This window comes from Euwallacea fornicatus, chromosome 1, assembly GCF_040115645.1.
Source record: "Euwallacea fornicatus isolate EFF26 chromosome 1, ASM4011564v1, whole genome shotgun sequence".
Classification (NCBI taxonomy): domain Eukaryota; kingdom Metazoa; phylum Arthropoda; class Insecta; order Coleoptera; family Curculionidae; genus Euwallacea; species Euwallacea fornicatus.
The window spans coordinates 1,802,125-1,828,279 of record NC_089541.1 but is presented as its reverse complement, the minus strand read 5'-3'; the positions used below and the strand labels follow the sequence as shown (position 1 = coordinate 1,828,279).

The 26,155-nt window shown below is 38.7% G+C and overlaps 3 protein-coding genes across 5 annotated transcripts in view; 2 read left to right on the top strand and 1 right to left on the bottom strand.

Moving 5' to 3' along the window:
• tup (LIM1_Isl and LIM2_Isl domain-containing protein tup) overlaps window positions 1-17,045 on the top strand; it is a 31,394-nt gene extending 14,349 nt beyond the window's left edge. Inside the window, exons 2-6 of one of the 2 annotated variants that reach the window (XM_066282694.1) lie at window positions 6,469-6,661; window positions 7,087-7,406; window positions 12,331-12,638; window positions 14,749-14,949; window positions 15,005-17,045. In XM_066282694.1, the coding sequence (XP_066138791.1) occupies window positions 6,469-6,661; window positions 7,087-7,406; window positions 12,331-12,638; window positions 14,749-14,949; window positions 15,005-15,205 (1,223 nt within the window). In that variant the 3' untranslated portion in view covers window positions 15,206-17,045. Of the gene's footprint in view, window positions 1-6,468; window positions 6,662-7,086; window positions 7,407-12,330; window positions 12,639-14,736; window positions 14,950-15,004 lie in introns of both variants that reach the window. The other variant, XM_066282684.1, reaches the window with a different exon arrangement.
• Window positions 17,046-18,355: 1,310 nt separating this feature from the next.
• Taf8 (TBP-associated factor 8) lies at window positions 18,356-19,876 on the bottom strand. The gene is made up of 5 exons (XM_066282736.1): window positions 19,545-19,876; window positions 19,389-19,487; window positions 19,148-19,335; window positions 18,944-19,094; window positions 18,356-18,890 (listed from the first exon to the last, which is right to left on the bottom strand). Exons 1-5 carry the CDS (start codon window positions 19,669-19,671, stop codon window positions 18,583-18,585), a joined length of 873 nt encoding a protein of 290 aa, XP_066138833.1. The 5' UTR covers window positions 19,672-19,876; the 3' UTR covers window positions 18,356-18,582.
• A 244-nt stretch (window positions 19,877-20,120) lies between these two features.
• On the top strand, window positions 20,121-25,842 carry LOC136339374 (extended synaptotagmin-2-B-like). Of its 2 annotated transcripts, none has more exons than XM_066282569.1 (20): window positions 20,121-20,195; window positions 22,021-22,251; window positions 22,309-22,503; window positions 22,558-22,599; window positions 22,649-22,774; window positions 22,830-22,906; window positions 22,955-23,024; window positions 23,080-23,216; window positions 23,271-23,391; window positions 23,585-23,743; window positions 23,800-23,885; window positions 23,956-24,094; window positions 24,155-24,241; window positions 24,297-24,462; window positions 24,567-24,706; window positions 24,756-25,018; window positions 25,074-25,160; window positions 25,224-25,320; window positions 25,443-25,577; window positions 25,634-25,841. In XM_066282569.1, the coding sequence occupies exons 1-20, from the start codon at window positions 20,136-20,138 to the stop codon at window positions 25,718-25,720; spliced, it is 2,505 nt and encodes an 834-aa protein (XP_066138666.1). In that variant the 5' UTR covers window positions 20,121-20,135; the 3' UTR covers window positions 25,721-25,841. The 2 variants fall into 2 exon arrangements, with proteins under 2 accessions (XP_066138666.1, XP_066138677.1); XM_066282580.1 differs by lacking the exon at window positions 20,121-20,195 and adding an exon at window positions 20,349-20,512 and having other exon boundaries at window positions 25,634-25,842.
• The last annotated feature ends 313 nt before the right edge of the window (window positions 25,843-26,155 follow it).

Here is a 26,155-nt window from a genome sequence, read left to right as displayed (position 1 = left end):
CGGCATCGGGAGATTATAACCCTAAGGCAGTGGCGCTTCAACTGAGAGGGTTAAAGGATATAATTTCTTAAATACGAACATGCCTCGAATCAGGAGCAAAACTACAATCTATCACTCACCAACATCCCATGGGATGAGGGTATGGAAATATGTTTACCCTCTGTTTGTAGAGATGGTCAGTTAATCTTTTCTAATGACCAATCAAATTTGCCTCAAAATAAACGAAAAATTGTTTGAAGAAAATCTTAAAATTTGCGTTTTAGAAGTTTCACTTCTGAGCAAAATGTCAGTGGCACGTCGCATTTAATGACAGTTAATATTCGTGTCATACTCCGCCGTCTGCCATTAAGGGCTTTGAGGCAAGACAACAGCACTCTGTTGGTATTAAAACTCGAAACCACGACCCTAACAGGACCTTTAAAAATCGCACGATAATCGCGTTAAAATGTTCAAAAAGCATCAAATTCGCTATAAAATATTCATTAAAAAAATCAACAAAAATCTTACCAATTACACATAACTTTTCAACAGTCTCACTGCTAAAAGGAACATCTGCAGCTATGACACTCTTGCGCTTGTTGACACATGACTATTGAAGTTTTTACCATTTTTTGACATGCGTCATTATAAATTTTAGGCAAATTCAAAAAAACTAATAGGCACCTTCAAAATCGCTGTACAAATCGTCGACAAATGTCGTTGAAAATCTTAACAAACCTTAAAATTCCCTTTTAACCTTCCAAGAACTGCATTTATGACAATAAAATCTGTGGTACTGCCAACGTCGCATTTGATGACAAATGCCAGTTAACGTATGTGTCATCCTTTGACATGGTCACTGTGGTAGATTTGTTCAATTTGCTCCACATAGTACTCTGAGCAAAAACATTTATTTTAACCCAACAGAATCGATTACCACCAACTGCAATTTCCACTCAATCTTCCCCACACAAATCAATCGTCGACAACTAAATGGAACCCTGACAAGTACATAAAACAAACTATAAACTCGGTTAGAAATTTGTCCGAAAATAATCGGGCGAAATCTGGGGCCGGAGGCCCAAATGGAAAAAAGACCGTAAATATTGATTCAGAAATGAAAATAAAAAACCGCCGACACATGTTCTAGAATAATATTTATGTTCCTATCAGTCAGCGGACGCAACGAATTAACCTAAAAGCCGGTAATGGAACGAGAAATAAACGCATCCACTGTGTGTTTATGTAGTGCCCATTTCTTGTTTTCCCCTTTTCGTCGACTAGAAATATGTGGTGAAAAGCGAGTGGTTATTGTTAATTATAACAATCAATAATATATATAGGCAACTATCATTACAAACTGCGTCACACTGGTCCAAATCTGTCACACGATTGAAGAAAACGTCAACGTGTCAAAAGTGGTAATATGAGAAAAAACAGTTTATCCTACATTTTTAGTTGTATGTTCATTATGAACTCGACCATCAATATAAACTGTGTCATGGTGGACCAAATGTGTCACGTGAGTCATACAGAATGATATACGATACCTGTCAAGTAATTTGTAAATACTGTCCAGACTTTGTAGGGTCAGGTAACAACCGGAGGCGTATATAGGAAGGCAGCAATTACTTCATTTTTCGGTATTTATGACCTCCTGACAGTGAATAGGACCACAAGACCCCCGCTGTGTGCCCATTGAGCCGGAATTTGCCATTCAACGTTCAAGTGGTTCCGTTTGTGGTGGGTTTACACCGAGCAAAGTTCTCAGTTCACTAAGAAAAAAGTTTGCCGTATAAGGTCTGAGGTGTTTTGACTGCTCTATGTGTTCTGTAAACGTTTGAGAAAGTTTGTTGGCAACAGGGTGTCATTCTCGCGTTACAGAATATATTTGGGTGTATGTCAAAACCAGAGAATGACAAGACAACCAAACGTCATTTATAGTCAAATGCGGCGTTGTCGGTGCCCACAGCTTCGAACTGTTGAAAAATTAAAGGCAAATTTTATTATTTGTCTTACAAATCTTCCAGCAATGCGTAACTATTAACGCAATTTTGGAAATTTGTGTAACATCATTTTTATATTTCCACGAACACTTAGTTTGGTCCTTCAAACGACGTTGCGTTAGACTGCAAAACTGTCTATCAAGAAATGCAACGCTGCCACTGCTGCAGGTTTTAGCTGTAGCAATCTCAAAACTCCAAGATGCCTATCTAGCAGAACAATTAATTCTCAGGAAAGAATTGCGACAGTAGCAACGCGACATTTGATGGCAGATGACAAATAACATTTCAGACTTTAATTGTGACATTTGCCGCGTTTGTTGTGACAAAAACGGCGTCTTGTCCCACAAAATAATTTTATTGATCAAAAAAATTTATCAGCATTCAAATGCGTCACGATATCTCTCTCATTTTGTCCATTATAAGCAAAATAAATACGACTGATATTTAAAAGAAAGTCACAATGGCATAGTCTGCCTCTAGAGGCACCAATTTTTGAAAACTTGATTTTTAAACGGAATCACACGGCGCATGTCACTTGTTGACTGAGCGAAAGTGGTGTTTTTCAATCGGAGCGATACACGTTCAGAGTACATCGAGCAATAGTACTATACTCTATTACCATGGGATACGAAGAAAATCTGAGTAATTTGTGCGCGCGCTTATGGTAATATTGACATATACAATATTTTAGAATAACTACAGAAAATTACCCCGTTTCGGCATTGATATGTTTAAGTATACAGGGACTCCATTTTTCCCTGTACAAGTGGACTAGTATTTCACTTTTTCTACGTTTGTTTTATTGTACTGAATGCGCCCTAGTTGAGGTGCCCGAGTTCGCCACTAACTCGCAAAAAAAAATTGCCGTGCCGGATTCTCTGCGCAAGCTCCTCCAATCAGCACATGCCAATTCACATTTTCGGTCGGTGAAATGACCGCCAAGTGGTGTTTTCAAACGTTAACAGGGAGTAAATCATGTCTCTTTCGGTTGTAAATTTACTCCATTGACATTCCTCTAATCCAGTCATCATTACCTGCCAATTTACTTGTTACTACGACTTGAAACCAAGAAACGTCTACCATTTAAGCCCTTAATCCCCGAGAGCTATTAAAGAATTTAGTAAACATACAACGACCGAAATCCTCTTAGAAAAATCCCAGGAGAGATACAGAGTGAAAGGCGGAGGATGCGCTCAGGGGTCGACGTCTGTGCGAGGCCGGCAGCCGATAAGAGCGGCGCCACGGCCCGAAGAATGCACCAGCTTGAACGGGGATTATACAACAACCCGATATTCAAGGGGGTATTATCACAAATAAAAGTCGTGTTTACCTCGTTAAGGTCCGGCATAATGCAACTTAGCCCGTCTGGGGGCCCCCGTAAAAGGCGAGAACCACCAGCTACCAATCGACAGTTTTCGTTATTTATTTATGTCATTTCTCCCGAAAATATATTCGTAGGTAAGAATCGAATCGACATGGGCATTTAAAATTATTAGGCCATCCTTCGAAAAAGTCGTAATTCGGGCCATTTAATGATGAGCCCCGAAACAGTAAATTTTCGAACCGGGCGACACCAGACACCGACACCTCAACGCCGGCCGGCGCCTCGGACCGTGTCGCCGACTTGACACCGCTCGATGGGCCCCATAAATCACCCTTCTTGGCTTGTTTTTATTCCGCAGATAGGGCTGTTTCTTCATGCAGCGGAAGAGGAACCTCTCGACCACCGGGAGGATTTACGCCGCAGAAAGTCCTCGGTACCGGATTGGAAAAAAAACTTGATATTACCGAATCGAGGAAATTTTTCTGTTTTTAAACCCTCCGCACCTCCAAGCTGGACACTACTTGGTTCCAGTTAGGTTTGCGTTATTTTCGGGGCGCTTCGTATGGTAATCCATCACGAGTTTTTTATATGGAGCGCCAACCAACAATCTTGTTCTGCACATGGAATTGCTTTGATGAAGACAGAATGGATGTCGAAACGTCGGCATACGCCTCCAAAAGTCGTAAGTTTGGAAAAATTGTGGCTGCTAAAATAAATATTGCACGCCAATGAATTTTGACCACTGATGCCGCAAGTATTTTGTGCAGATGATAAAATTTGCGAATTCGAAAGCACAGAAACAGTGGCGTATCAGAGCCGTATTTGAGGACGCCACACTTCACACTTGGAAAAATATTGCAAAAGACGAAAACTCTGAAAAATTGTAGTTACTAAAATAAACTTTCCAGATCATTTTTTCGAAAGAATTTTGGGCTGAATGATGCCTTGAGTAGTGTGAAGAAACAATGAAATTCGCAATGAAGAAGCAGTGGCGTAGCAAAACTACATTTAAGGGCACTACGAATCACATTTGGCAAACTTTTGCAAAAATCGTAAATTTTTAAAAATTTTATCTACCAAAATAATCTTCCAACAAAAATGAATTTTGGGCTGAATAATCCCTAAAGTGTTGCGAATAATTATTAAAATTTTGAGGTTCATAAACACAGAAATAGTGGCGTAGCGGAGCCCCGTTTCAGGTCACCACGCTTCACGCTTCGAAAAATAATGCAAAATTCGGGAATTTTGAAATATAGAAGCTAATAAACATTCTACGCCAATGAATCCTGCGCTGAATGATCCCTAAAACATTGTGAAGCATCAGGGAAATTTGTATAGATAAAAACAGTAGCGTAGTAGAGCCACATTTGAGAACATCGCGATCCAAATTTGAAAAACATAATGAAAACGGGCATTTTTTTAAATTATTACAACTGTCTACTCGGATGACCTACTCGCGGGGCAGTCTGCTAGTGACCCCACGGATCAGCTCTAAAGGTGAGGGCAGTAAGTAGGTAAATTTCCGAAAAAGGCCTTTAATGGACCATCGAACGGCTTTCGGAAGAGGCTTGAAGCTTCCCTCGTTCTCTGAAAGCTCGAGCGTCCATCGCTATCACTGTTCCTAGCGCCAACTACAGCGAAGCTTCATTGAAAATTACCTTCATGACACCCTCAAATGGAAAACCAGGTAATAAATCTAACAGAAAATGCAGGACACACAAGCTCAAATAGCTGTTTAATTTATGAAGAAAAGTAACAGTTTTCTTGCACCTAAATCCGCCTTATTAAATTGCAGTTAAAACTAACGAGGGTAATTGAGAGGTATTTACGACAAGGCGAACTGATTTAACGGAAAAGCGTGTATGTATGCCCGTATGGGGCTTATCATATCTGATGACGGCTAATTAGATTAAATAGCTTAATTTCACCAGACTGTTTATTAAAAATTATACTTTGCCGCGACCGTTTGCTTAATAATGGAGAAAATACTCGGATTACTTGAGAATTTCAAAGCATTTATGGGGCCTCTGGCGACGAAAGTGCGCTGTAGAGAATGTCATATTTTACAGGCAGAAAAGAAGGGTATTTCCTGTAGGTTGGGCTCTTATGGATATTTTTGGTTTCCCTTTTCGTTCACGTAACGTTTCTTCGTTTCTCTTTTGATTTTTATTAGTTCCAGTGGCTGCGTAAGTCACTCACATCTTCTCGATTTTTAGGAAAAAAATCTGTATTATTTCGATAAGACAATTAAGTTGATTTCCGAAATAAAAGCGCGCAAACATCGCCTTAATTTAATTAGTTTTTCGCCGATTCAGTTTTGAGGCCCCAATAAAGCGCATTTCAACATTGAATGTCCCGGGCCACGTAGTGCGACCTTCTATCCCGAGATGGCACCACTGTATAATTACAACCGTGCTCCATAGTAATCATAGCGCAAATTGATGCGTGCCACACGTCATCCAGATGCCAATTCGGAAACCGCTAAAAGAAGAGGTTTAGAAAAGTAATCGTGGCGCAGCGGTGGTTTTTCAATACGTCCGGTTTGCTTCGTAGATTCCGAACACCGCGTTTTATCCCCTAGAAATCTCAGCCGATTTATAAACAATCAGTGATGAAATATATCTAACATCAAAATAAACCAGCGCTTTTTGCAGAATCTAAAAGCTCAATAGGAACTTTCTAGGAAATTCCAGATTTTTCCAATTTTTCATTTGGCTCTCTTAAATCGGCGTCCTCCAACGACGATTAGAAACGTGTTTGAACGTTGAGTAAGCACTGTCACTGTCATATGTCTGTGCAAATTTCTTTAAGGGATTTTCGAAGTCTGCACCGGGGTACTCCGAACTGATGATATTCGCGACGAGCGTATTTAAGAAATTTGCAGCGGATGGTGCATTGTAGGCTGCAACACTTACAGCTCGAGTTCGCAGCCTAATTTTTCTCTAGCGATTTAATTTGACATGAATTGCAATTAATATTGAAGATTCAAAATTCCAGTTTTTTTTTTATCTAAGGAAACCCTGCAGTGCTGCCGTTCTCTGAATGCGCCTACGACAATTATGTCTTACACAGGGGTTTCGATGAGTAATTTCAGACGGATCAATTCCTGATTAAAAATTTTTCGTTTGGATCTCACATTGGCGTTTTCCCTTTTTTCAGAAAAACCCCGAAGACTGAGCCATTGTGTGGGTTGCGGGGGCCAAATCCATGACCAATACATCCTGCGAGTGGCCCCCGATCTGGAGTGGCATGCGGCCTGCCTCAAATGTCAAGAGTGTCACATGTTCCTGGACGAGAGCTGTACATGTTTCGTGCGGGACGGTAAAACCTACTGCAAACGTGATTATGTTAAGTGAGTATTCACTGTATAGTCTTCATTATAGTGTCAAACGTTGACTGTTGTTTTTTCATCCAAAAACAACATGTCATTCCGAGCTGTGAGGAAGATGCACGAATGGTGTCTGCGGGTGGCGTTCGTTCGGGAAATCCTACACCGCGTCTCGGGTTATGTTTTCTTAAGTTTTTCTGTTTGGGAAGCAGCGAAAAGATGCGGTACACCTGCATTAGACCACCCGTAATGCGTATATTTCTATGAATCAGTAAAAACAGACCCCGAATCTTGCACCAAACGCGTAGCGAATCCGGCAGTTCTAGTGTCAACATATCAGAACCTAGAAATATTCTGAACGCACCTTAGAGTAATCAGAGCGTAATTCGAGTTTAGAAATTACATCCTAGGTATGAGTGAGAGTTTTAATACACTTTGTTTGTTTTCAGGTTATTCGGAACAAAGTGCGACAAATGCGGCAACTCGTTTAGTAAAAGCGACTTCGTAATGAGGGCGAAAAGCAAAATTTACCACATCGAGTGTTTCCGGTGTTGTCAGTGCGCGCGACAACTGGTGCCTGGCGACGAGTTCGCGTTGCGCGAAGGAGGCGCCTTGTATTGCAAAGAAGATCATGATGTGATTGAGGGTCAAAAGGGTGAGTCTCGGGGCCCGGCCACCCCCCATCCGGGTTCCACCGAAAGCAACAACAACACGAGTCTGAGCAACAACAACCACAACAGCAATTCCACGGAATTGGGTTGCATGAGTGGTAAGTATTGTTTATACGTTTCAGCGCATAAAGGGCGCATAATCGGGGGTGTCTTTTGTATAATCCCGGCGAGGATTTGCGTCGTCCATTAGCGCCGGCATTAGCCGAGGATTAGCGAGGCGTGAAATGATGGCCAGTCGGGATTAGGAGCGGGACAGAAAGGCGCTTTGTGCATTTTACATCAAAAGGACACGTCCGCGTTGTTTCAGGACGTTACGTGTGTGGTGTGGGTAATTCCATTTATTAATCCATTAACTCTGGAACTAACTAGAGTAACGCACAATCTCGAACGAAAAAACACGCAACCTTTGAAGTTTAAGCCTCTGGTTCGTGTAAATATTTGATCAGGTAAAACGGCCGGCTTCGACGTGGTTTTAAACCAAATAAAGACACGGTAAACAGCGATCGCCGGCCTCTTGGCTGCTTTCTTCGACTGTTCGGCTTGGTTGAGATCAAACACTCCAACTATTTAGGTTAGACGACCCGACCGAACCATAGACGTATGCATAATTTGATAAACGGAATTAATGAAGAGATTGTTTACATTATCTACATGCAGGTTGGATGGTGTTAAATTGCTGATAGAGTGGTAAATAGCGCACAATAATTATGACCATTAGTGGAAGGCAGAAATCGATGTATCTGTGATATTATTTTCGTTGTCTACATCATACTTTTTCTGATGGAAACTGTCATCAAAGTTTGTAAATGAAAATTTAAATGAAAATAGGCACGTGTTAATTTCTAATTTAGTTTAGTCTGTTTTTTGTCCAAATTGTTATTATTGGAGTGCATTAACGTGACTCTCAGAGAAACTGAGTTCCTAAGCTTAGTACGATTCACGGGAGGTAGATAATAGGTGCGAGTGGATTTTTCAGTGTGACTATGTTTCTGTATTAGTGGCGGTACTGCCTTATTCATGCTCTGTAGCTCTTGACGCAAACTGGGTATATCCGAGAATACTTTGAATCATGTCAAAGTGCCTAACTTTGAACTGGCGCTATCACAGGCAAAATTTAGCCAGTATATGGCCATTTTTCAGTTTGTCTACACGATCTTTCCCTTTCTAAATTCTTGTTTTTCACTGGAAAGGAAACATTAACTAAATAGAAACGTAATACTTGGTGTAAGTTTGTCTCTGCATCTGTCAGTTTGGTTCTGGGTATAAATGTTTCTCACGAAATTATTGTCCTTCTGGTGAGTGTGCCTTGAAGTCAGTATGAGTGCGGTAAAGACATGAGTTCTTCGATGTTAAAGGAGCATCGAATGAGCAAATTTTTATATGTTACTGGCTACGCGATTCCTGAACACGCAATGATGTGACTGAAGAGTTATAAAAACCAATAAGTTTTCAATTTGACAATTCACCTTACATTACGTTAATGCCACTAGATGGAGTAAAAAATTAGTATTTGCGAATCTTGACATTGTCTACATTGTTTTTTACCGTCTAATAAAATGAACAAATTTAGTAAACTTGTATTTTCCTTTCCTAAGCGGTGTTATTATGGTTAATGCAAATTGTATAAAAATCCTGACAGGGGTGTAAATTTATTTCAAAAGGGTAATGTGTGGATGACAAAACAATTAAATCTGTTTTGAAAAAGAAGTTCAGGGGAAGTTGAAATAAACGTATTTCGAATTCGAAACCGCATATATGAATTCGGACTCGAAATTTGTTACTTTTGTTTCAGTCCTGGTTGATTCAAATATTTGATTAAATGAAAACACTAAGTCCGCCGAGACATGTAGCGGAAAAGACCTAAAAGTGGAACATCATGTAACTTCTAAATCCATTTTAAACATTAATTGAACCGGCGCGTTACATGTTTGACATTTCCATTGTCTTGCACGTTTGGCCTTTTCCCGTTAGATGTGATAATAGAAAAATGGCCGACTGAACTTCTTAACTAAAAAAATGTTTCTTGGGGTGAGCGTCTGCGTATTTTTTTATGTGAGTATCTTTCACTACGTAATTGTGAATCTCAGAGTGTATTTCAACATTTAAATGGATGTTTAGGTGTGAGTGCGTCACATGCTATAAGTGAGTTCCTAGAATGAGTGCGCTTCTCGGTATAATATTATTTCTGAATGTAACCGAGTGGCCCGGAAATCTAAAGAACAAAGACAACAGAAACAAATTATTTCAAATTTCGGTAAAGTGCGTACTGTTTATTTGCCACAATCGGGAAAGGAAAATGGGATCATGAGACAAGTCCTAAATCAAATAACTGTCACAATATCTATTCGAAATTGTCACGTAGTTCCACAATTAGGCGGCTTGTTTTCAATTTGTCCGTCACATGTCACCGATGACAGACTAAATTACAGTTGACAAATTTAACATATACATTTAAGTCATTCGGCTAAAGTGCGTATTTCTAGGAGTGATTGTGTCCGTCAGAGGGAGTGCCCTATCAGGCTAATTTCTTAGTGTGAGTGCATTTTACGATACCAGTGGATTTCTCGGCATGAGTATGTTTCACGGTGGGAGCGGATCTTTTGGTCTGAATAGAAAATGAGGAAAATATAAAGAAAACAAATATCGTTACCAATCCATATTTTTGTTTTTCATTACCATCGCGGTGCGATTAATCTGAAAATTTGTTCATACACCTCACCTCTCCCTCGTCCGATTTAATACTGACATAAAACAGATTTCAAACACGAAATCTGTACGTCCCTGCCGTTTAAAAAAGAGAAGGATTTCACAACTGAAGACCTCACAGAGAGGACCTGATTAGTCGGGCCATTAATGTAAACAAAAGAGACGGCAAAACAAATAAGGAGAAAAAGAAACTGGACATCTAGTGTTTGCTCACTGTGTTTGGATTGGTTATGGGACTTTTTTAATACGCTTATGCCGTCCGTAATGTGTGTGATGGTGGCTTTTACGTTTCTTTCTCTTCTGTGTGCTTTTTTGCAACTCCAGTAGCGGCAATAAAAGAAATATTCATGTGTGTGTGTGGTCCGGGAGCGGCAAAAAAGCGCTAATTAAAATATTTGAATATTTCTATCATTTACCGATCTTATTATTGCCTGTTAGGGCGGCCATAAAACTATAATAACCGCCGCTCCAAAGATGTTGTTTACATGGGTTTTGAGAAATATAGTATACGGAGAATGACCGCATCGCCTAAAAATATTACAAGGACTACTAATTATACCCCGTGGGAGCTGCCTTTTTTCGCGTTGAGACGCCCTCTGACGAGTGTACGCACTGGAAGCACTTGGTGCACTAAATGCACTGAGAACCACACCGTGTAGCTCTAAATTGCGACTCCCCGTTTTAACTTTTTAGGAAATTTTTACTTTTTTGAAAATTCAAAAGCACTCAAAAACGCGTTCTTTTTTATTAAACAGGACAAAAAATGCCATTTTTTGGTGTTTGTTTATTTTTTAAATGCTGTTTACGTCGCCGCCAGTACAAAAAGGCCGATTTAGAAAAAAATACAAACACAAATCGAGTGCCAACTCAAATTAAAGGTCTTTCGAAACCAGATTCGGTGGTGTATTGCGATTCAACATCTGCCGGTTACTTTTTGAGGAAAACAAGTGTCAATTCGATAAAAAAATGGCGTACAAACTCGGTTACATAGTACGTAAACAATGAAAAAACTCGTTTGTTGACAGGAAATTGGTTTCTTTCCTCGACTTTGTGCTCAAAAACACTCTCGTTGAAAAAAAGACAAATAAAACGTAATCAAAAACTTCTTGTCAGCACAAAATCGGAATTTCCTATCGACAATTTTTATCATCGTTTACGTACTATTTAACTGACGTTGTATTGCATTTTTTACCGAACTTACACTTACATTTTCGTCAAAAACTAATCGATAGATTTTGAATCGCAATACACCATTTAATGTGGTTTTGAAAGACCTTTAACTTGAGATGTCGCGTGACCTACATTTCCATTTAAAAAAAGCCGACCATTTTGTGCTACTGATAATGTAAACAACATTTAAAAAAATAAACAAACACAAAAAGATAGTATTTTTCGTCCTATTTAATGCGACTTTTGGATTTTTTCTAAATAATAATTTGTTAAAAAGTTAACAGGAAGGAACAGTTTATCACGGCTCGGTAGAGTACAAATCACATGACTTTTTATTTACGTCACAGGCTTCATGCCAGCGCTGATGCCAAATCTCTTCAAAAATTTTATACTGCAGCAATTTGTCAAGTACTTGTGCAAAGTTATCAGTGTTTAACGCCATGTTAGATTCAGAGCTTACAATTATCATACAATTTAACAAAAAAGTAATAATAATGATCTTCATTTAATGTAGCCCCACACTGCCTTTCATTGCCGCTAATACCTTACTTACAGTGGGCAAACTCAAGTTTAATGCATTCGCCACACGGTAAATAAAACAAGAGTTTAAAACACTAAATCCCAAAATATTAAAATTAAATTTACCTCTAACTGAATTCAATGGGAACAAGGGTCCATTATTTTTCAATTCTCTTTCGAACTAGTCGATCCGGGATACTACAAGCTCCTTGCACCGACTGTTTAAAAACTTGAACATTATACCAACAATAACTGCACCGACAATCAATAAACAAAAGCACTATTTTAATCATCAAAAAACCAGATTATTACCGCTAAAGTTGATGGACAAAGAAAATAAGAGTTTAAAACACCAAAAACAACAAAAGTGAATGAAAATTGACGCTTTCAGAATATCAGCTGTCGGGTCAACCGGGAAACGCCAACAAATCAAGCGGCAATCATGCAACAAAACAGTGTTCCGTTTAGACATTTAAATATTCCTTTATCCTTTTTTAGCATATTAAATTTATATGACTTGTCATTTTACGTAAGGCGACTCTCAATCGTTACATTTAGGTGACGTGAATGAAAAGTGACGTAATTTGTACTACAGTAGCGATTATAGCGGTGATGCATTTGTTTCAGATTCGGGCTCGGAAAGCGGATCGCACAAAGGCGCAGGTCATCGGAGTAACAAGTCCGGTAGCGCAGCCGGTGGAGGCGGTGGAGGCGATGGTAAGCCCACCAGGGTGAGAACGGTTCTCAATGAAAAACAGCTGCACACCCTCCGCACTTGCTACGCTGCCAACCCCCGGCCGGACGCCCTGATGAAGGAGCAGCTGGTGGAGATGACAAGTCTCAGTCCGCGAGTAATCCGGGTCTGGTTCCAGAACAAACGGTGCAAAGACAAGAAGAAAACCATCCTCATGAAACAGCAGATGCAGCAGGAAAAGGTTGGTAGTAATTTCGAGCCCTGATGCACGATGGTGCTGCCGCTCCCCATTCGTTGGCCTCCCCCTTTCATTCGTTATAATCGCGTCGCTTATCGATTGTGTGTTGTATTCCCCAATGCCGCGCGCGCCAGCCTGTGTCTCCCCCAATCCCCAACGCACTCCCGCTTTTTATTTTCGGTGCTGGGTGGCGTTTTTTGCTCTCTTTCTCTCTCTCTCTCTTTCGTTCTCTCTCTTTTTCTCTCTCCCTCGTCCCGTCACGAGGTGATTTATTTACAGGCATTTTCAAATGGGAATTAATGCGATTTTTGAGGCCTCTGCTCCAGAGGGTGAATCAGGAAAAAGTCACGTTCTTGATTCTGAATCGGAGCTGTATATTAAGGAACTTTCGAATGGTAATAGATCAATTTTGCGGTGTGAGCGTATGCAGTGCATGTGAAAAATCGTCGTTTTAGGGACTTTCAAATGTGACTCGATTAATCTGCGGTGTTCTTGTGTGCACTGCGATTGATCTTTGCTCTGTGATGAAATTTATTCCATTTGATCTTCTACAAATTTCTAGAGGATTGCAGTGTCAAAACTACCTTGTGAAATCACTGGGAGAGCTTCTCTAAATTCGCAAATTTCCCTGTTAACTAAAGATATCTCCAATGGGATTTATAAACAAAAATTTACTGTATGACTGAGAAATTTACAAAATCAGATAATACACAGGGTGTTGCATACGAAAGAGTGGAATGTTCTTGTCAGAAACGTAGAAAAAATCGTTTTCAAGAAAAATTCAAATAACTACTTCGAAAGGCTAAAATTACTCTAAAATCAACGAAGATAACTGTGGCTCTATTATTTTCTCATGACGAATACATTAAAAACCTAAAGTTTATAATATCGAATCTAGTTACTCTCGTCTACAATAGAAAACGCCATTTCAAGGAGCCTTATTGCGGTCTGAGCGTTTTTTTACAGTATGTGTGAGAGAATGTTATCTGCAGAATGCGTGTGCCCCCTGCTTTAGAATAAATTTTATTCTGTTCTACCCTCATTAATTCTCCACACATTCGCTACATACCTCACGACCATGAGGATTTTTCCAAAGTCTCAGTATTGATACGAATCTTTTTTATCTCTCCAACCTCTTACGCATTGATCTTCGAACGTAACATCGTCATGAAAGCATTTAAGTCGCCGTCGCCTCTCGCCCATTCTCGGTGCTTCGCCCTCCTCAGTTCCCCCGCGGGCTATAAATCTCGAGGGGCGGGCTGTTGGGTCGTCGCCCCACCCTTCGGCCCATCGATCGGCCAATCAGCTGTGCCGCTGACGGCATCGATTGTCAACTGCGTTGGGCGATTGGTCCGGATCGATTCGATTGTTTGCTCGTGTAGGTAGCCGGATCCCGTACGCCGAGACGTTGTTAACAACTGTGTCTGACAAGTCTTTGTTTCGTCTCTTTTTGTGTGCTCCATGGTTTTTTGTTTCCAACATGTTTTCTGTCTCGGTTTCGGTTGGTTAGTAGTTTGGCTGGGCTCGTTATTAAAATCGATTTGAGCGATATATATTCGTTCTCTCTCCAGCTCGGAATAATAATGGTCGTTTTTTGTCTGGGTGATGGTCGGATGACCTTGTTCAACCGATATTCTGATGTTGTTAAGTCGAAACTTGTTTCTAAAATTATATGTATATGGGTGGCTTCAGGCATAAACTCTTCACTCAAATCAAGTTTTTTTTATGTCACGTTCCTCGATAGCGTTCTAGTAATTATTGGTTTTTTATTCAGCTGACTGCTCATCTAGATTTTCGATAATGAACGTACTCATTCCAGATTCAAAACAGTATGCCTAATCTAGCACCGAGAAATTTAATCACACCCAATAAGCCACTCATGTTGAGCAAAACTCACACTATTTTAGTCACTCACCGGAAGAAATCCCCTAAACCCGGAATTTCTACAGTTGACCCAACAGTAGATACCGTTAATACCAAGTACACATTTAAAATTCCTTTTACAGTGTGATACATATACAAGAATATTTTCATATCGTGAAACATTAACCCCGAGAAATTTGCTGATACCCTGCTCGCGGCATTAACTAACCTAGCCTAGTTTTTCACACAGGACGGCAGAAAGTTGGGCTACGGCGCCATGCAAGGCATCCCCATGGTGGCTTCCTCCCCCGTTCGCCATGACTCCCCCTTGGGAGTACACCCTCTTGAAGTTCAAGCCTACCAACCTCCTTGGAAAGCTCTACACGACTTCGCTATGCACTCAGACCTGGACCAGCCCCACCAGCCTGCCTTCCAACAGCTTGTAAATCAGGTAAGATACCCTTCTAACACCTTTTCAAATCAGAATCACATATTATAATCATTAGATGCATGGGTATGATCTACCACCACCGTCAATGGGCGGACCTCCTCCAGGTGCTCCTGGGGGACCTGTAGGGCCCCACCCGGGATCTCTTCTAGGAGCCGGAGGCCCCCCACCTCCGCCCGACTCAATGACGCATCCTGACAGTACTGACGGTTACGTCACCTACCTGGAGAGCGACGAGAGCCTCCCCGCCAGTCCCTAACAGGGCGGTTAGCAGACGCCCTTTGATCGGCCCCTGAGTAGCGCGCTCCCCGAGGATTTATCCCTAGTTAAGAGCGAGCCGCAGCTTGATTTCGAGCATCACCTCCTTCTAGCCGCTCAGGAAGGGCGGGCGAAGCCCAGAAAGGGCAGCCGAAGGAGTTTGTGGGATGGAGAAGCGCAGGCGGCCCTCATGAGAGCCTGCTGGAACAATCTGATGGGGCTGAATTTCGGCGCTAACGTGTAGGCTTATGACCGATCGAGACAAGCGTTGCCTTGGGGAAATTTGTGATCAATCAATATTATGTGTACTTAACTTTATTTTCCGGTTTGTTGGTCTCTTTTGTGCTATCGCGGCAATAAGAGTGTAGGCGTCTCGTTAATAATTAAGACTTTAAAAAAATTCTTGAGACTCCCGCATTGTAACCCATCCAGAATAATATCAAAAAAGTCATTAACTTCCGTCACTTCCTCTTTTAGTCATCGTCATAAATTACAATCAACTTTCAACTATCCAGGGTCCCGGTTCTACATCGTGTCCCAACTGCCATATAGCACTATTGCTCTTTTCAAAATATTGATTGAAGTTGGCAAAAATTGGCATATTTGGAGCCTTTCAATTTGTCGTATGCCAAATAGTTTAATTTTGAGATATTGGCGAAAAAGTAAAATTGTCTGAAAATTGCATTAATATTTATACGGAAAGTGTATTGAAGAAATGAAAAAATAGCAAACTTTTTTCCCAATATCCATTTTAACTGAAAACTTGCTGAATAATTTTCCCCTTAATATAATTGCCGGTGTCGATGTGGAAATTTTAAAAATTATTTGAAGGGAAATTACGGGATTGACAACTATGGAACCATTAACTGGCCCACCCGTTCGTCCGATCTTACTCCGATGGACTTTTACGTCTCGAAGCTTCTTGTGTCAAAACAGTACCTTCCACGTTGAATGATTCGATTTAAAAAATTAGAAGGACATGTGATCAAATTACTCGAAAATCGTTCACTTGTGATAAGTGGGTAGATTGTGAATTAAATGGGCTTGTCACTTTAAAGGGTGAAACGAACGTGTCGAAGATAACAGCAATGCCACATGAGATTTGGGACACTGTGTGTAAGAACATGTTAGAGCAAGAATAAAAATTATTGCGGACGCTGATTGGTAAAAAACTTCGTTTGAAAAAAGATTTTTTTTTCCAAAAATTTCATTTTTTGATGATTCGCTTTTTTTCCATTTGCCAATCTTATCACGCAAAATTTCCATTCTCACTTTCACATCTTCTTGTAGAATAGAAACCAGAGCGTGAGAACAGCACAGATCCAGTAATAGTTTTGTTATCTAGAAGCCTACATTTTTGCTGCCTCTATATCAACTAATTACAGACAAAAAAAGTGCAATTACTTATAACGAAATGAATGTTAATTTGTAAAAATGTTAGTTTTTACTTGATTAACTAACGAAAATGTCCTAGGTATTACTAATCTTTTTAGTTCACTTTTACTGTTGTTATAATGTTACTTTTAATATATGAAAGACATGAATCAAGGGACTTGAAACCTCTTGCTAAAGACCTATAATAAGTCAAAATGAAACTTGTAAATATATTGTATTGTAATATAGGTTTGTAAATGACAATTTTGCAGGACCCAGTAATAATAGTTAAATACCCGGTGTATTAAAGTGTACATGTAAACTATCTGATTAATGAAATGACCGTATTCGTAGGGTTATTGTAAGAGAATTTTATCTTTACTATTTAAGGTAAATTAAATGACCCATTAAATGTAAATAATGAAATTGTTGTATATAGATATATTACATTATTATTACGATGAAAATACGTAGTTTTATTATGCAGCGCCATCTAACCAATCCCATATTAAGCACTGCATGCAGTGGACTGTGACAAGAAATAGTCGAATAAAACTCTCACTCTTCACTTTCAACTGTCACTACTTAAGAGTTATTGCCTTTCTGGTCTTCTATTCTTACTAGAATTTATAGCAAGAAGGGAGGGTTTTTCTGGAGGTTCACGCCAAACTTCAGGAATGTATTGTATATAAAAAAATCAATGTAAAAAACTCAAATATCGTTGTCCGACTTTTATTTGTTTACAAGTTACAGCGTAAACGAAAAATAAATCATACAAAAATTTCATACATTAGCATTTTTATTATCTTAGCCTTCTATTAATGAATATTCAAAAATACCATCTTTGATTTTTTTTCATTTTCTACTTCGTATGTGAAGCGCATTCGTTGCTCTGGTGATTACCCCATATTTTCCTTTAATATCAACTGCAGCATTAGAACTTCGTAGAAATAGTACATCCCGAGTGTTCACTTTTATTTTGTATACCCCATTTTTAAAGAAACGTCCATAAATAATAGTCTAATGGTGTGAAGTCTGAAAACCCCGGAGACAAACTAATAGGACCACCGCGACCAACCCAACGCCCTAGAAATCTTTCGTCCAGAAGTGCCCTAATCTATCGAGCGAAATATGCAGAAGCCCTATCGTGCTGATAGTACATTTGGGATTCCTATGTTTAGCGGAATATCCTATAGTCAGAGAATTCATTTTGTAGGAAGTCGAAGTCGTATTCTTTCGTGAACCAATTTTCCAAAATAAAAGGGCGAATTAAATAACTGTCAATCATGCTCGTTTACTTGAAATTTATGTTCAAAATTACTTTCGTCTGTTACGTGGGAATGTTCCTCTGATCATAAATAAGAATTACACACATTATTACCGCTGCCATGGGTGAATGTTACTTGCTCACGAACAGTTTATTGCTGTTTTTTTTTTATAGAATACTTAATTGCGTAGCAATTTTACTCAGGTTAATCGTCACATCTTCAACCAAATTCAAAATATTTTCTATTTTTCTTAAACCTTGGTTGGGTGATCGTTTAATTGTTGTCTGTACTAGGAAACTTTCTGATTTTGCACAGCTTGTTACAAATTCTGATTAATGCGATTTTTTAATAAAGTTTTTTAGATATAACCGTTGACCATATTCTTTAGCAGCAGCTATAGCATTCCCATTCGCAAAACCATAAAGAAATACTACATTTGCATATTTTAAATTTGTATAAATGTTTAGTATTTTGGAACATTTTAACTGAACTGGAAAATAAAACGCTAGTTAGGAAAAAACTATTTATTCTATAACTGGTATACAAGTAAAAACTGGATGACAATATTCGAAATTGTTTACATTTATTTTTCATGTACAATACATTTTTGAATTTGGCCTGACCTTTCTATCATACTCCACATAAAAACAACACATTAACAGTTTTCTTGAGCTGATTCTCTTCCTAGTTTTGCAATAAACACTTCAAGAGGTTCATGTGTCATTCTCAACTGTTTTCATCCAAGCACATCAATATTTTGTTCTTTAATAGGCATTTTCGTAGCAGCCAAATAGGGATTATCGATAAAAGAGGTGCTTTGAGCATTATCTTCACTTTTCATAGACTCATTTGGAGCATTATCACCCTCTTCACCCAGCTCTGCATCTTCCTCTTCATTCTTAATGTTTTGCGCCTCTTTATGTTCCTGTTGCTGCTGCAAAATTTGGCTTTTTGGGTCAAAATCTAGATCTTCTGGATCAAAGATTTGATCTTGTGGCATTAGGGCACTCAAGTATGGTGGATAAGGAGGCTTTATTGCAATCACTATTCAAACAATTCTCATCAGAAATAATTTCAATTATCATTAAACTACTTACAAGGAAAAATGTTGCATTCCTCAGTATCAAAAAGATTATGTGTAGGACTCGTTTTTGCCAGGAACTTTGTAAGTGCTTTCTCAACATCTCGTTTCTGGATGGCAGCCTTTTCCCTCACCGATTCATAGTCCAGAATTGGTTGCTTATGAGTCTGAAATACTACTAACCTCAATACACATTTCCATGGATTATCATAAAACTTACAGGAGTTCGGACATAGGCATGTGGGTCAGGAAAAGATGGAAAATGTTTAGGAATGTGACTGGGCAAAACCTCTTTTGTGCCTGCTGAAAGCATGTTGAGTTGCTTCTGTGCTTGCTGCAGCTGCAGAGTAGGCAATAAGGTGTGCTTGCCCAATTTAACGTAGTGCTCCAAAGAACTAAAGTCAAAACCTGTAATGAGCAAATGAGGCTTTAAAAACTTCTATGAGATCTCTTTGACTAACCCATTTCTGTGAAAGCAAGAATTACATCTGCAATGAGAGGTTCCACTCGGCCAGAAAGCTCACAGTAGTTGCGGCTCATCAAACCTACTTCTGAGAGAACTATGAAAAAAAAAAGTGGAACTAGGGAACTGTTGCTAAAGCTATAAGAAAACTTACATGCTTGCATCATTTCCGTAAGGCTTCCCAGACTGTCTTTGTCAGCCGTTTCAAAACCAGCCTCTTTCAGGATTCCCGAGACAGATAGAGCTATCATTTTTCTGTAGGGATCAATTTGTGGTTCCATTGTGGTGTTTATTAATAGTGATTCGTGAAAGTGGGTATTTTAAGGTAAGATGAGAGTAATGATGTTTAGATGTCCAGGCTATGAGTTATATCGGATTAAAGAGTCCTCTTTACTGTTGTGCTTCCTAGTTAGTAACTATGTTAGTGTTCGTAATTTGTTTGTAAACTGTGACTGGTTTTATTTTTTATGAATTTTTATTATGCATTTATTTATTTTTAATCCTTCATACATGTCTTGGAGTTATCCGAAAAAATGGCGGCCATAGTAGTCATATCAGTAAAATATTAATTGACAATTTAAACCTAAGAGTTGTAATTCCATCTATATGACTCCACAGATTGCCATTAATTATTACAGTTATATGGAGAAGACCATTTATATATATAGCCGCTAAATCACTCTAATAATTAAGGAAATTGAGCAAAAAATTAGGTTGCACTTACAGTTGTTAACTCTGTTCCTAGATGGCGACACTATGTTATATAAATAAAAAAAGTCAACTATTAGCTGATAAGTTTGATGACGTAAGTTCGTAAATAAAAGGAAAGTTTATTGATTATTGGAATTTTTCAAAGTAAAAAAAAATATTTTCGCACATTTCGAATATTCTCGCCAGTCTCACTGGTAATTGTGGCTAATTTCGGATGACACCTCATTTCTCTATTGGTCTAAATAATTACTAATTAAGCTAATTCGTTTGTTTATTGTATCACCTTTATATTTAAAACTATTAAATATTCTTGTGAGCAGCTTCCCATTCTATAAATTGCTTTCCAACCATTTAATCTTTTATTTTTTGCTTAATATTATTACTACTGCAATAGTTTTATTTGCTCTACATGTAAGTATGCTACAGTATGTTTCAGTAACAATTGTAATAAAAATCATACTCAAGTAACCTAGTTTTGAGACATACCCTGTTGTGAAAACCAATTTTAGGTACGTGCTCAAACAACTAAATATTCGAACAACCTGCCCTATCATCTCTTATACAATGTGAGCAATGAAATAAATACTCCAATTAACTTATTATGAATCTTGTATTTACTAGAACCATATGAAATTTTTTAGGAATAAATTCAGTTAGATATATGTAATGTATATTTGCCCCTAATGGCAGGAGATTAATACGTTTTTATAAAAAATAGAAATTTTCAAAAATTCAATTGTTCTTGTCTAAATGCTTTTTAACATATATTATCATACACGCCTTATGATATTATTCAGTGAAATTTAGTGATTTTTGTAATAATAATTTTTGGAAAGTAAGATATCAGTTTTTGAAACTATATTAATGTCATGTTCCATTCAAGGTACGGAAGCATATGGTTTCGCAAATTATATCCATAAGAAAAGCAGTCCATTTTGTCCATAATTCTTACCAATGGGGCAACACCAGAGCGAGAAAAACATTCCCAAACCATAAACTGTCCTTTCCATTTTTTTTTTTTTAATACGCTAAGTGTTTTTTTAACTGGTCTTATTTCAAAGAGTCCCATTTGCCTCAGTCTAGGTTGGACAGTTTTTATGGATACATTATGGACGTTAGATAGTACTAGGTCTTGATGGATGTCATTGGCAGTCTTACGTGGGTTTGCTTGGGCGATTCTTTTAATAGTTCTATCCACGTGAACATTAGTAGATTTTGGTCTTCCACATCTAGGGCGATCCACAGTTGTTCCTAATTTTTTAGATTTAGAAATTGTCCTTTTCGGAAGCTGCGCAATCTTCGAAATTTCTCTACAACTTCTTCCAGTTCCTTTTTATTTTACGATTTGTTCTCGAATGGCAATTGGGATTTCTTTCGTTTTTGCTGTTTGTAAACGTTGAATCTTATTTTGACAAAACCAACTACTAAATGGATTTATTAGCCCTAACAACTATATAATAATTTCCCAAACTTTTCTCCACAAATGTAAGTAAAACAAATTTGCCTTCATTTACCAATAGTATTGGCTGGCACCAGGCCTAATATACCGTCGGAAACCAAACCAACTACATTTTTTTTATAGAGGTTGGGAAAATGCATTTACACACACCAAACCTTGACAGTACGATCTTGATCGATCTGGTAGTGCGGGACTCGCAGACAAGCTATAGCCGAATACTCACTAAAATCCTCTCTACTCCCTTAACCCCTAATCCCCCCTGCACAGCATTACTTCAGGAAGGCGGTGGTGTTTACCAGTTACCACTTGAGAATTTTTTCCATATTAATTAAAAAAAAAAAAAAATGTCCTGATGTCTCTTCTCGTAGCTTCTCACATACATCCCATCTCTCTCGAGGCCATTCAAAAGGTCAATAAGTAACTGATCTTCGTCTCTACACGTTTTCTATTTTATTTTTAGATAATGGAAAGCGCAGAAAACTATACGCCGGAATCGAGGCGCCCTCAGGCGCCAGTTGTCCAGTCGGCGCCATCGAATTGTGATCTCCAGTCGAGAGAAGCGCTTTCGCACACTGCCTCACCCCGGAACATTAAAAGCTCACTTAAAAAATCGTCAGTTATCAATTTCTGGAATGGGAACAGGAAGCAAGAATATATGTATGTGAAATTGGCAGTCCAGTTTACCCAAAGGGCAAGTTCAAATAATAATCCTGTAATCATTGCATTTGTTATTAATTTGCCCCGTTAGGTTCTATTGCTTCTATTGGGCTATCTAGTATGTTACTTTAACTTCTCCCTCACCCTCCCAATAGTGGGAATATGCTCCGTCTTATACTACCAGCATTCCAGACCAGACAAGGGAGAGCGTATCCAGAGAAAAATGCGGGCCACCTCCCTATCGAACACAGAAATTTTGGAAATAGTTAAAGACTTGCCGTCTTGGGTAGGTTTTTGAATTATTTGCTTCCTTAATTGACTCTATTTTTATACTTTCCAGGTCCATTTCCCTGACCGTGAGAAAGCTCAATGGCTCAATGAGGTATTTCTTACGCTCTCTCAGCAAAATCGATAATAATCTCCCTTCGCAGATTATCTCGCAGCTATGGCCCAATGTGAATAATTACATAGTGAAGTACTGCCGCACCAAGGTTCAGACCAATATTCGCAAAAAGTTTGACTCCTTTCGATTCGAAGATATTGATTTTGGAAATAGAGTCAGTATTGCCTTAAATTGATGAAAACTCTGTCATGTCAGCCTTATGGTTTTAGCCTCCTAGAATTGATGGTGTGAAGGTTTACAACAAAGCTGTTGCCAAAGATTCCATTATCATCGATTTTGAAATCTTGTAAGTTAGACTATTATTAAAATTTCAATGTGTTATTACGAGTTTTAGCTACGATGGAGATTGCGATATTAACTTCTCCATGTCCGGGGCTCAGATTGGGAGGATCAAAGACTTCCAAGTAACACGGATAAAAATAACAAAAATAGCAGGCTTAATGCCAAATTTTTTTAAAGATGGGCGTGAACGTGAGAACGGTTCTCAAGCCATTACTCTTCAAAATGCCCATTATAGGCGGCATCCAGTTGTTTTTCCTTAACATTCCCGATATCCACTTCGACCTGGAAGGAATCACCGGAATTCCCGGTTTCAGGTGATAACCGGTAAACTTCTGTTTGTTTTAGTTTTAAAATTGGTTTTTTCGCAGTTATTTAGTGCGGCAAAAAGTGGAGGAAATCATCAACCGAAAGCTGGTGTTTCCCAATAAATTAACCAAGCGATTTACAAAGTCCATTGAGGCCACCGAGTTGAGGTCCATCGAGGCTGAAGTGAGACCTTTTTGTGTTGATATATTTTAAGGGAAAGTAAAAAAAAAATCTTACACACGCATTTTAAAATTATCTCCGTCTTTTTGATGCTTGAGACACAACAAAAGAGTCTTTAGGGTCTACCTTCAAAAATTAGAATATAACTAACATCTCTGTTATTTGTTTTCATTAAAGTTTAAATTTGATTTAACAGGGAGTGTTGCGAGTCCACGTTTTCGAAGCTCGCGATTTGGAAAAAAAGGATATAACTGGAAAGTCCGACCCCTACGTCATCCTTAAAGTGGGGGCGCAGGAATTTAAAACTCCTGTGATCAAACGCGACCTGAACCCTCAATGGGACTACTATTGCGAGGTACTAAATCCCTTCAAAATCTTCTTATACAATCAATCGTTCTAATGCTATTTTAGTTCATAATTTTGGACCCCATGGCACAACAACTGTTCTTCAAACTCTTCGATCAGAACGATATCTATGAGGACGACTTTATGGGCAGGTACTTAATTGCTTGCGTGTCCGCCATTAGTAGTCTAACCAAAAGAATTTGTGATAACGTATGATTGCAGTGGAGCTGTGGAAATCTATGAGGCAATCAAACCAGGTAAAACTGATCGTTGGTTCTCTTTGGAGCATGCCAAGCATGGAAAATTGCATCTTCGCTTCAGCTGGCTGGCACTATCCTTCGACAAAGAGGCCATGAATGCTGTAATATTCCAATTATACTCTTATTTTAAAAACCCGTTTTAACTCAAGTTACTATTTCAGGCAAGTGAAGAAACCAAATTGCTGAAAAACGACAATATTCACGCAGGTTTGCTCACAATTTATATTGATTCGGCTGTAAACTTGCCTGTAAGTTCTCAACACAAATAATGATGATGAGGTCTTATTCAAATTGTTTTTTAAGAAAGTGAAATCGTACCGGAGACCTGACCCCTTCGTAATACTTACGGTGGGCAACAACCAGGTGAAAACTCGCACTAAAAAGCACACGTGCAATCCCTCATGGAAGCAGGGGCTCTATTTGTTGATTAAAAATCCAGAAAATGACTCTCTAATTGCCACTATCGTAGGTAGGCTTAACCTTATTTAATGCGAAATAGTTCCCGTGGCAAAAACATCAATCACTTGTTTCTTGTTATGAATATCTTTGACACAAAACGTTGTTTTCTTTCAGACAAACACTCGAACAATACTTTAGACAAACTGGTCTGCAACATCCGAGATTTGCTAAACGCACCCTCGATGCAGCTGAGCATAAAAGAGTTTCAGTTGCAGCTAACTGAGGCCACTCTGACTATCTCGTTGCAGTTAAGGGTGTGCAGCTAATTTTTTCCTTTATAGAGAGTATAACGTCTTTTTCCAGATACTCCACAATGCACAGTTTGAGTTTGAGGATTCGGATTCGGACTCGGGTGACGAGGATGGTTCGCGTATCAGGAAAAGATCTTCGACGAAAATGCCCAAGGAGGTTGCGGAGGTAGGCAATGAAGAGATGGTTGTGGCAGATTCGATGTCATCACCGCGACTGTCCAAGGCGGGGATTAAAGAGACGGAGGAAAAATTTAGAAGAGCTGAAATGGAGGCCACCGAGACGCCTCCGACGTTTAGAAAATCAAATTTTGTGCAGTAAGTGTTCATTTTTTTTGTTTTTTTTTCACAATATGTTATTTTTATTTTCCAGACGTCCCGAGCAATGCGGCCGAATCGAACTTTCTTTAGAATACAGTGAACTGACACAAAAATTTTCGGTGATCGTTCATAGAGCTTCGTAAGCAAATTATGCACAAAAACCGTTAACTCATTATAATTCTCTACACTTGCATAATTGCAGCAGTTTACCACTGAAAATACCAACCGACATTCCAGATCCTTACGTCAAACTGAAACTGGAAGGCCCTGGGATCAGTCCGGTGAAATACAGAACAAAGGTATAAAAAAATATCTTATTTATCTGTTAGGCCTGTTCGGTATCTTTTGGACTCAAGGTTTTCGCCTCTTGTCATAGCAGAGGTTAACAATTGAAACTGTTAACGAAATCTTTACTTTAAAGGTTGTAATAGACTCTTGCGACCCAGTATATGAGGAAAAGTTTGAATATCTTCTCTCGGTGTTGGAGCTGAGCTCTTATCGCCTTATAATCACCGTCAAAAACAAGAAAATGTTCAATTCGAGCATAATCGGCCAGGTGAGAACCCGCTTGACTATCCCCTAATGTACTCAAAGGCAAAATTGTTTTTTCAGAAAATAATGGATTTAAGTTATATAAAGAATTGCGCAAGTCAGGCTCGTGATTGGTTCGATTTGCACGAAGAAGAGGTGTCTGACTGATGCGGGTGCTTCATGGTAATATTCCGGAGCAAAAAGTGACAATTTTGAACTTACCGTAAGTTATATTTATAAAAATTGTTTTATATGATTTCAATAAATTCTCATAAAGAGTAAATGAAACACAACTTGTTTTTTTTTAAGAAAAATGGCATAGTATATTATGTACTTATGTATATTACATAGAGTTGATAATAATTTTTATTGTAGTCTAAACTGTATAATCTAAGTTGTCCTCTCATCACACAATATTTTAATCATATATACCGTCATATAATTAAAAACACATCCGCGTTAAAACGTTGGCATGGTATTATATAGTATACTTCTCCGGATTAATGACAAACGTTGATATAGAGCTAGAGAAAATCGCGCATCGTAATATCTTTTGTCGGCCATTCGGTCAATCGAATCCTCCACCGACATCTTGTTGTCAAT